General features: G+C 38.2%; 1 protein-coding gene across 3 annotated transcripts in view; it reads left to right on the top strand.

The window, feature by feature from the left end:
* The window catches only part of MTHFD1L (methylenetetrahydrofolate dehydrogenase (NADP+ dependent) 1 like), a 145,619-nt gene that overhangs the window by 25,552 nt on the left and 108,554 nt on the right, over positions 1–11,513 (top strand). The window contains exons 11-14 of one of the 3 annotated variants that reach the window (XM_031060824.1): positions 7,189–7,325; positions 8,555–8,601; positions 9,463–9,570; positions 10,466–10,540. In XM_031060824.1, coding sequence (XP_030916684.1) covers positions 7,189–7,325; positions 8,555–8,601; positions 9,463–9,570; positions 10,466–10,540 — 367 coding nt within the window. Of the gene's footprint in view, positions 1–7,188; positions 7,326–7,991; positions 8,099–8,554; positions 8,602–9,462; positions 9,571–10,465; positions 10,541–11,513 lie in introns of those variants that run through there. The other 2 variants (XM_031060825.1, XM_031060826.1) reach the window with 2 other exon arrangements.

Here is an 11,513-nt window from a genome sequence, read left to right as displayed (position 1 = left end):
AAGAGCTTCAGGTTTTTCTTGCATTCAGTGACACAACTTTTTCATTCACCTGGTTTACTAAGTAGAAACTTCTACTTGTGAACAAACATGTGAAAGTTTTCACTAATATTTAAATTGCAGTATGTCTTTATATTCTGAGTTAATCTATTGGTTGCTTCCTTTTAACTAAAACCAGTCAGGTTTAAAATGCAGGTTTGGCTGATCCAGAAGGAGAAGGCTGTTGTTAACTGCCTTGACCTACTGATTCCTCACCTTTCCTGGTGTTTCTCAAACTTTTTGCTTTACTGTCTTCCTGTGGGAACAACCTGGATTTCTGGCGCTGTCTGAGATGGAGCTGTTGTAGTCTAACTCAATGTCACAAAGCTGAGGCAGGCAAGATATGAGGCTTTCCTCAAAGCTATGTGATAGAAATCCAGTGTTAAAGATATTCCTGGAGGATGCTGAAGCAGTTAAGAGAAGGAAATAATAGCTTGTTGAGCTTGGTTTCCTTTGGCATAGTTTTATTTTGGTTTGGGTTTTCTTGTGGCATTGGAGAAACAAAAACAGGTTCAGCATTTGACTGAGTTTGAAGTTGCTGCCATGTATTTTCATGCTCATGATGTCAACAGCATCAGTTGGTCATCATGCTGCAGACCAATCCAGGCTTCCCTAGCAACAAACCTCTCTCAGAAGAAGAGGTTATTTGAAGATGTCTGGAGGTGCAAAGATAGCTCAAGTTGCAGAGCCCCATTCAGGTGGATTTTAGTTGTATCCGATTGCATGCACCAGTGCTTACATTTCTTCACACTGCTTTGTCTCCCATTCTCCTTCAAGGAAGGTGTCTCAAGCAGCTGTCACAGAAAGAAGTGCATCTGCTTGTGGAAGAAATGCAGAAGTTGTGACCATCAATATAAAAAACTGGCAAAAATAGAAAATTGTATCCTCTTTTAAGTTTACATAAAATGTACCAATACAGAATGGTATTTCAGAAAGAAAGGACTGGGTTTGGTACCTAGCCAAGCTGGTGATGCAATATGTTGCTATTTGTAATATCTCTGAAGTCATTGCATCTTGTGGGGTTAGTGCAAAGCCACATCTGCTGTAGGAGAAGTGCCTGGGCAGGGTCACTACAATAGTGGGAACATTCTCTTCTGAGAGAGTTCAAAGCTTGACTTTGAAATATAGTACATATAAAATATACATATAATGTGTGTTTATGTGCTCTCAGCTGCTCTCCCTTGCTGAAATGGCTGTAGCAGATGACAATGATTTTAAGAAAAGCAGGGAACTCTGTCTGATGGGGAAGTGTTCAATGCAATGAAAATCAAGTATCACTGAAGTGTGGAAACTGGGTAGTGAAATAGTATCCTCCTTTGCCTTCATTCTCTCCCTTGCCAAGGCAAGGTCAACCAAAACCTGCCATTTGGATTATTATGTTTGTTCACAATAACCAAAGATACTTAAAAATTCTTTTAGAATGATGCAGTGTATGCCTTCAGAATAAAATTTCAGTGCTTCAGAGGAAATATTTAAGATATATGTTTATACTTATGGTTCTAGTGGAAATATTTGTAACGTACGATGGGAAATTCTCATGTGTGAAAAGAGTGTAAAGTGTGTGTGTGTGTGTGTATTCAAGAAACTGCAAAACCTCCAACCTCCATACATGATGCAGCCAGTAACATTTGTGCCTTTAACTGCACATTCAGATTTAAATGTTTCACAATATCTAGGAATTTATAAATATTTGCTGCAAATGCATGTCTAGTTTATTCCTGATATGCTAAAGACCAAACTTCTTGTTCTGAGCAGGAAAATGCAACTGAAATGTACCTTTTTATCTCTATGGATAGTTTAGGGCCCTTTAAAAAGTTTCTAACTGCAAAGTCTTTTTTGTTCCTTCTAAATGCAAGCAAATATGGCTGTCTCATCCATTATAAACTTTGTATGCTGAAGTATTATAAACTTTGTATGCAGTTTGATGAAAGATCATGACACCCAAAAATAAGATTAAGACTTTATTTCTTCATAAATTCCATTTACCTCTATATGGAGACCATTCTTTTATCTTTTTTTTTTTCTTGGTCTGTGTTTGGCTTGCTCTAGGGGTCGTGTTAAGACACTGTGGGAGCAGAGCCACAAGTTATCGTGGAGTAATTGGTTCTTGGGCATCACCTGCCTGTAAACAGGATTTTAGTTTGCTAAATAGTATGTCACAGGATCTGTTAACTCAAACTGCCTCCACCCATTGCCAGCTGAGAGCATGCAAATGAATGCAGCTTGTGCTTGACCTAGGAGCTAAGTTTAGTGTTCAGGGTAACCTAATCATGTATTCAAGCATGTAGATGGCATATTCACAGACACAATATGAAATTACAGCTGCAGTTTGTTAGAATCTATGTCTGTGTGTGTATGTTTCGGTATCTTGTTTCTAAATACTCCAGTGTTGTGGCTTTTAGCAGATAATTCTGGAAACTTGTTCACTTCAAAAATGCAAGACAAGGAAGAATAAAAAGTGGGAAAATTATGAAATACAATTCTGCTTTTAACAAGAAGTGTGTTGGATTTTGAATGCTGGAAAATTTAAAATCAATACTTTTCTCCTAACAGTAATAGATTGTTCTGTGATGAACTACCTTTTCAGTAAGGTAAAAATGGAGGGAAAAAAAAGTATTTCTTTTTACTGTGTCCCTTGGGCTGCAAGGTGCTTAAAAGCTAAGAAAAAAGGAAAATAAAAATTAGAGGAAAGATACAGGGAAGGATAAGAGGTAAAAATACCCCTGTGTTGATGCCCTGAATTGTCTGACAGTCCAAGGTAAAGTCATAGTTGAGACAGTTGTCATGTATTGGTCATGTCGTTACACAGCTCCTGATTGGGGTTGTCTTGTATGAGTCTGTAGTGGATTATAAGACTTTGTAGTGGAGGATTCCTCAGTCTATTCCTGTCTTTGTTCAGCCATTTTAGCTTCATAATGACCTCTGTGCTTTTGTATTTGGAATCCCCAGTCCCAACCCTAGGATGCCACTGCAACATTGTCATAACTTCATCTCGATGAGGTGACAGCAGTTGCAACACTTCTGTGCTCAGAAATACATCTCTGACAATTGTACTCTAGGATGGGAGACGTACATAGGTGGGAACTCAGTTGCCCATGGCCTCCATAGCCTGGCTTTGCAGGTTTCCATGTGGATCACACGAATTATGAACTCATTAAAATCTTTGAATCTGCTGATACCTATGAGCTGAATGTAGGAAGTTTGAAAGAGAATTGTCGCATATGCAGTAAAGTTCTTGCTGGAGTTGCAGTGGCTGGTGTAGCTGTGAGGAGGTTACAGCTGGTGCAGTGTATGTCTCCCTGTTTATTTTCTCTTTGGGAGACCTCGTGTAGCTTTCCCACAGAAACAGCTCTGCTGTAAGCTAATGTGATGTATAACAAACAAACAAAAAGTCTGCATATTCTTATCTTTGTTTTGATATACATAAAGAGAGAAGGCTTTCCAATGTTATGGAAAACTTGCTTTGCCAAGGAGCTGATGACTGCTTAGTAGGTGGCAAAGTTTAAGGCAGAAAATTATTGTGGGGTTTCTGTGTTTTGATTGAAAACATACTAAAGAAATTTGAAGAATAATGCAAATGGCTGTTTAATGGCTGTTAAAGTCTCTTGAAATTCATTAAAATTTATTGCATTTTAAAGGAGGTTTTTCCTTAATTTGCATAAGGTTAAAGCACAGCATTGCACAATTGAGCTAAAGTTAGCCATTGGCAGCTGTAATTTTATACCCATGTGAGCAAGTGACCTAAGCTGCAAGAGTGTAGGCTCAGTGGTGTAGCCAGCAAAAACAGCTCAATGTCCACAAAACAGATTAAGTGGATTATTTCATTTATAAACCCCAATCAAAGCAGAGCAGGTACAAAAAGGAAGATATTTAAAATAAGCTTTCAAAGGAAAATTATTGCAATAGAATTTTCTTTTAATTTCAGGCACTTTCTTTTCTTTTTCTTTAAACTAATGTTTAAAGCTGAGATTTTGGTAACTGTTGAAACTAATAAATAACTGTTTAGCTCTTGATGTTTCCTGCCAGTTTAATGAAAGAGCAGTGGTGTGTTTCTCTTTTTGATTTCTGGAAAAAGGTCTATCTCACAGAAAACTCTCAGTGCTTTCTGGTTCATATTACAGTGTCATGTTAGAATAGGCCAGTCAAGTTACCAGAGAGTTTTAGTAACATGACACTTGACTGTGTGTTGTTTTCTTCTGTGACAAGGAGATATTATTCTTTATGCTACCAACATGTATTCTGGTTCTGCATTTGTCAATTGCAATTTCATTTCCTTTGCTGGATGAAGGCTGCATCTTTGATTTTACTGTTTCCATAAGAGTTGTGAAGAGTCCTTGTGTTGCTGTGCATGCCAGATCAGCCACCTGCCACATTTTGAGCTGAAACCAAGTAAATAACTAGGGATAGTGTCTCTGAATTCTCTTGAGTGTGAACTTCATATGCCTGATGCTCAAAATTAGAGGCAGCCACCAACAGGATGCCCTGCAAATGCAATTTTTTCTGTTAGTAGTGCAGCCACTGTGTGCACTGAGTTTTTGGAAAGTTCTTTACTACTAACTTCCAGTAAGCAATTACAGGTGTCTCTTTCATAGTAAAATACTTTTCTTTTGGGTATTTCATTATTGGTTTTTTTTGTTGTTGTTGTTTTGTTGTTATTATTTTTAAATAATTGATTGCTTCATGAGTTGTTACCTTAAGATTTTAAGACAGTAATGCCTCAGGATTACTCATATATGCTTTAAATCTGGTTTTAATGCACAGGAATAAGAGGATCAAGTAAATGAGATTAGGACAATAGACAAAAGTGAATGAGATAGTAGGGGAGAACAAGGGGTAAGGAGAAGTCATGCTAAGAATTACTTGAATGGGTTTGGGGAAACCAGTGTTAGAACAGTAGTCAGAAGGTGAAACTGGTAGTAAAAGTGAGTTAACCTGGCTGTGGTGCTCTGAAAGAAACACATTTGTACAAAAGTAAGGATCCTGGGACAAAAAGGAGGTGAGAAAGAGAGTGGTGGGGAAAAAGGAAGCTATCTGTGAGGCAACAGTAAAACCCTGAGGGCTCCCTGTCCTGATAATGTAGAGATTAAAAGTATCCTTTCTTCTAGGAACTGCAAACTTGAAAGTAAAAGAAATGAAGTAGCCTTCTGTGCTCCTGCAGTAGATCAGAAGGAAATAAGAAGGACTAGTATGGATAAAAAAACAACAGGGACCAAAACTGCTTTTGAAATAAATGATATGCTCTAAATCGCTCACCTTTTTCTTGGCTCTACATAGATACTTTGCTAGAGTTCTGTGAATTCTTTTTTAAGTCAAAGAAGTGCCATTCTAGGATAATTAAATACTCAAGGATAATGAATAGTAAGTTACTGATGGTGTTTTAGAATCTGATGATTGGTGAACACAATGTTATAAAATGTGGGTGAAATAGTGCCCAAATAAGTGGCCCGTGGTCACATAAGAGTAGTTCAAAGTGAAAAATTCAGGGAATCTCTTATAGATGTGCTTAACCCCATTGATTTCACTGAAACTTTAGCTAAAAGACTACATTTCTGAATTTTTTTTTCCCCTAGAACAATATAAAGATGTTGATTTGACTTGCTTCCAAACTGCCCACATTTTTCCAGATATATCTATCCAGGGCATCTTTTTTAAAGTAAAAGCCAAGGATCTGATGATGCTGTAAAAGATAGATTTATGAAAATTTAACATTTTTCATCTATTTTCTTTTGTGGGATGAAGTGCTTTTGCCAGTCTGTGAACTAAGCTGATTCTTACAATTACTCTAATGTTTTTGTGCCATTTGAATTGTGATCTGAGGATAGGAATATCTTGGAAAAATTACTAGTTGGGGAAGGAAGTGTTTCTAATTAGAGCTAGATGTTTCAGCTCAAGTTTTGAAAAGGTCACAAGATAAGGGTTCCCCTTTGACTGGATCCATGTGCATGCTTGTAGTTCCTTGGGAATGAACACTGGTTTTTAACATCAGCTTCACTAAAGTACTTCTCTACAGGTGGAAAAGGCACCAAAGATATGAATGGTTACTCTTTGCCAAAAAGGAAGATTTGTGTGAGAGTGGTGTGAATGGAAAAAGGACTGGGGCTTTCTTCTTTTGCCAATCAGAAAAAGAAATGCTGCCTCAAAAGAATTATTGAAGTGCATTTTGGAGCCATGAGATATGTTCATACATCAAGAAAGAAAAACAGAAAGAGAAGAAAAACCCTAGCACCACATACACTTTTAAGATGGATCATAAACAAATGTGCTGATGTTGAAAGTAGGGAGAGGATCATTTAAACTGAGGTGTCTCTTGTTCACTGAAGGCTGATGAAGTTTTCTACTTGCAAAATCAGCTGTCATTGTCCCTTTACTAAAGGGGCAAGAATAGAGTCTTCTCTAGGGACAAGAATAGAGTGGAGGTTAGAGTCTCTGATTTGGGTTTGAAGGTATTTTTAAAATTCTGTCCTGTTTCAGTCATGGTCTAAATATGGGAGCTGTAGCATGAGGCTTTTGAGCTTTTGTATGGACTATGCTAGTCATTGTCCCCTATTGCCCTGAAATCTCTGAAACAGAAGTGTATAATGAATCACGTTCAATTGAATATAGTGGATTTTGTGTCCTGTTTTAATTAAAAAGCAGTTGATCTGTCATTGTTGAGGGTTATGGTGACATGGAAGCTGGAGAGGCATAGCTCAGTTCTACAAACAAAAGTATTGGTTATTTAACTTAAAATATTCTATTATTTCATTCAGAGTTTGAACAGTGGGAATAAAAGATCTCATGCATTACTGCAGAAAAATATTAATACATGCTTAGAGTATCGTGATGGATGGTTTGTTAATGAAACTGGTGAGACTTTTGTGCTGTAATAAAAATGTCTAAATTCAATATATTCTTTTCAGAACTTTTGCCAAAATAATCTTCTCTTTTTCTGCTATCATAGTAAATTGCTTAAATAGAAGACATATGTATATTAGCATTCCAGCTTGAGCTAGGGGCTAACATTGTGGCAGTATTTTTGTGAAGATAAAGTAATCTTATTGAAATTTGCTGTACAAATATTCTTCATTGAAATCAAAAGCTCTAAGTTCTGATATCCTTAGCCAGGCTGACATCAGCAAAGAATTTGATTAATCTTTTTTCTTGTTTTGCTAGAATAACGCCTACACCCCTAGGAGAGGGGAAAAGCACCGTCACTGTTGGTCTCGTTCAGGCACTTACTGCACACCTTAACATTAATTCCTTTGCTTGTCTGAGACAACCTTCTCAAGGACCTACTTTTGGAGTGAAAGGTACATAATATTTGCAGAACTGTGACCTCTTTCAAATTAAAAGGAAATACTGCTTTTCTGCCTTGAATTTATTTCTTCTGTTTTACTTTCTTAATTGCTTCACTCAGTGGATTGTCCCAGTAGTAGCATATTCAATTTTTTAATATGTATGTAACTAATAGATTAAGGTTTCTTGCACATGACTTCCTGTGCAAGGTTCATACCCATGTTCCTGCACCTAACATGTACTGATAATGCAGATAAAGCCTAAACATAATGAAAGGCAGAGGGATGTAATTAGCCATGAGGAATTTTGTGCGAGTACACATCCTTCCAGCCACCCTTCTACTCGGGGACTCTTTAAATACATTTCTAAATGTTACTGTCTAATTACTCCTTGAGAAAGTGTCCACATTGGATACTCACAAGCAATACAAGGAATTTAGCAGTTGTGGTTCAGTTCTGTCAGCAGCACATGTTTGGCTAGGTCTGAACCTCTTCTCTCTGTTCTCCTGAGCTGTCACCTCTAATCGTGGGCTGCTGCCTTTTTGCCTAGAAACCCTGTAAGAGCCTGAGGGCCAGGTAAGACCCAGCCAGATTTCAAGCCCATCTTCAATCCCAATGATAGGAAGTAATGCAATCTCTTTTTTGCCATTTCTCAGCTGAAATTGGTGCCTAACTGGGCAAGCACTCCCCATCTGCTCTGCTTTGCTTTGCTGAAGTTTAAGTTAGCAAGTTTGGTTTCAGCTGGAAGGCTCCTGGTGCTTGGTGCTTCTCAGCTAAGACTGGTGCGTGTGAGTGCTTTAATCCCTCCACTCAACTTGTGTGTAGGCAACAGCAAATTTCTTTGCCTGTACCATGAGAGGTAGAGGGGAAGGAGTGCCCAGGCAAGGGTGTGAAGGTTTCATTCAGAAGCAGTGCTTGCTTGTGACTGCTTTGTCTCTCCACCCAGCAGCTGCATGTGCATGACTGTGTCCTAAATCTGGGCAGGAGCAGATTTACATAGCCAGAGCCTGCACCACCCATCACATGTAGATTTTCATTTCAGAGCAAGAATTCCCTTTTTGCTAACTGCTGAAAAAAAAAAGCCATCAAGATTAAGGAAATCATGTTTATTTGGGTGCATTACTGATCTTCTATAGAAATCAAAAGGCCAAAAATGTGTCATCATTGCTGTGTGTTTTACTTAGTGTGCTTAAAGATGGTTGTTTTTTTCCAAAACTGATGTGACCGTGTGCTTCCCTGTGCAGGTGGAGCAGCTGGAGGTGGATATGCTCAAGTGATCCCCATGGAGGAGGTGAGACAGCCTCAGCCTGCAGTCTGTGAGATGGCTTAGTGGGCATGGTGGTATTCATGGCTGAAGATTGACTTGATGGTCTTTGAGGTTTTTTCCCGCCGTAATGATTCTGTGACATTCACAGTGCTTGTTTGGAAATGTGTGGCTGTTTCACCCCAAGGGAGTCTGATTTAGAGCTCAGCAAAACCTCTCTGTGGCTAGAACTGGTGAGGAACCACCTTGACCATGCACAGCTGGTCCAAGCAGAGTCCTAATGTCAGCCCTGAAGTGCCATTAAAACTGACCTTCCAACTCCTTCTGTCAGACACGTAAAAAATACAGCACCTTGTAACACAAGTCTTAATTTGAGATGCTCATTTCAGAGTTTTCACAAAACTTTGTTTGTCAAATTTCGTATCAGCAAATTTCATGCCTGTGAGGTATGGGGCTGTTCTCCTGCAGCTGACAGAAAGCTGGCCTATGGCCCCAAAGCCAGGATGCAAGCTGTGCTCTGGGGCACATTCAGCAGTAATGCACACTTCTGCTCCAGGCCACTTAGTGGGTAGTAATGCCAAACTGATTCCACATTTATGATGTGCAACTTTAACTTTTGGCTTCTTATTTTTGAATCATTTAGCAAAGAATGAAGATGTTCTTGGTTTCTTTGGCTACACTTAGAGTAGTTTACCATATACTCAGATGAAAACAAGTCCTTCATATGTCCCAGTGTATTTTCACCTGGAATTCTTTAGCCTATCCTGACAGCTGACTAATCAGAGCTGCAGTCTCAAGGAGATAGCAATGATTTGTGCTGCTAATTTGTCTTAGTGAATTGAATTAGATATTTTCTTACAAAAAGATCCTGTTGTTTCCCTCTTCTAGTTCAATCTTCATTTGACTGGAGATATTCATGCTATAACTGCTGCAAATAATTTGCTGGCTGCTGCTATTGATGCTAGGATCTTGCATGAGAATACTCAATCTGATAAGGTGAGAATTATTTTCTCCTATCCAGATGATATTTTTTATTTTCAGTTTTTCAATAAACTGCATTTCAGAGAAAAACATGTTGTTTATCATTTTATATTTTCAGTATGTGAACAGTAAGTGTTGCTGAAGCCATTTTATGTTCTGCTGGGAAATTTTCCATATACAATGTATTTTTCTGGCAAAGAGCTATCATAACGTAGTCTTTAAGATAAGGATCCCGTGCCCAGAACATTGACAACTATTTCTGACTGTACTAAATAGTGTAATAAAGCATGTTTTCTCTACCTTAAATCCTATTCTTTTCAATAATTTGAAGACTCATTTCAAAGTTACAAATTGTTATTTCTGATGTGTGGTTGGGTGTGATGTACCTTAAGAAGAAGGAGTTATGGGGAAAATAAACTAGATCATTGTCCCTCTGCTAAGTATATTGTGACCTTAAGCAAATCTTAACTTAGAGCTTTAAAGGGGAGGGGGAAGATCTTCTTGTCTGCAGCATTAAAACTGAGCAGGGTTGTACCCTTTGCTTGGTACATTTGTACACAGTGTACATTTAGGTCAATGTATTTTTAGGCCAGTTTGGAAATTATAATTCTAGTTTAAATACTTTGGATCTTGATTAAAATTTTAAAAGGTTCCCAGTTTCAAAATTAATATATAATTTTTTTTGCTGAAACAGAGAAAACCAATGATTTCTGGCAATTGGATTTTAGACTGTTACATCATAGACATGGCTCAGAAGCCTGCTGCCTTCTCAGAATCGTTTTTCAAGTCTCTAATCAGAAGACCACAACTTAGGTGGTTAGGAAGTTCTTACTGAAATTAGGTGGAATAAATTAGAAAAGCATTAGCTTTTTGTAACTTTTCCCTTCAACTTCTTGTGTGGTTTTTCTAGTCTTTGTATAACAGGCTGGTTCCGGTGGTTAATGGCATGAGAGGATTTTCTCCTATTCAGCTTGCCCGTCTGAGAGTAAGTTGTTCACTCAGTCTCCCCTCTATTATGGTGTCTCTTCATGAAATGTATTCTCTTACGCAACTTGTTTAAAATTATTTGATGTATGGGACTGAGTTTGTATAAACCCTCATAAATATATAAAGTCTAGACTTTTTTTCTGAAAGCATCATCCTTGGAGTAATGGGATCTGGGTCTGATATTATTTTTATAACTAGCATTTTTGCTATTCTTTTCTCCTGAAATAAACCAGTAATGTTTTTAAATGCTGTGTCTTTTCTGATGAAATATTAAAGTTGGAGTTTTTAAAATACTTTTCCAATTATGGTACAGTCACATTTGAAAGCTCACATTCTTTGGTTTTGCAATATTTTCTGATTTTGAAAGTCTAATATAGCATATATTTCTGGGGTTTTATTGATGTCAGTTTGACAGTGCTCCTTCAAGGGGTACATTTGTATGCTCAGTGTATTTTTGCATCCCATCTTGCTCCCTGAATGCTTCCAGAAGAGCTTCCTGTGTGATTTATGTGTGTTCAACATGTCTGGATTTGAGAGTGCCATTCTGATAAAAACCTAGAGAGGAACACAGCCCACTAGTGTAGGAGAAAGAGAATATGAACCTCTCAGATATGACCCCTAAGGACAGCTCCAGTTCTTCTGTGGCCAGTTCCATGTTTGTTGTTGGCTTCTGAGTCCTGACTGACCGTGTTTTAGTCATGGGAAGGCAGTGGGCAGCTGCCTAGTGCACACCTGGAATTTGGGGGTGGAAAGAAGGATGGAGGTAGTGACAGCTTCTGTTTTGGTGGGGGGTAAAAGAAGCCTCGTAACATTTTAAGCTTTTGTGCTGCTCAGTTGACTGTCAGTCAACTAAAATGAGGCTGATACCTACTTGACTATGAGGCAGAGTCAGGCTCAGAGATTGCTCCATTGGAATTTTGGGATATTTTAAGTTTGTTCTTGTTTACGCTGTTACAGAAAACAGGTTAGGG

Source organism: Geospiza fortis, unplaced genomic scaffold, assembly GCF_000277835.1.
Source record: "Geospiza fortis unplaced genomic scaffold, GeoFor_1.0 scaffold217, whole genome shotgun sequence".
Classification (NCBI taxonomy): domain Eukaryota; kingdom Metazoa; phylum Chordata; class Aves; order Passeriformes; family Thraupidae; genus Geospiza; species Geospiza fortis.
Note: the sequence above shows the minus strand (reverse complement) of the source record. Positions and strands in the feature narration are given on the sequence as shown.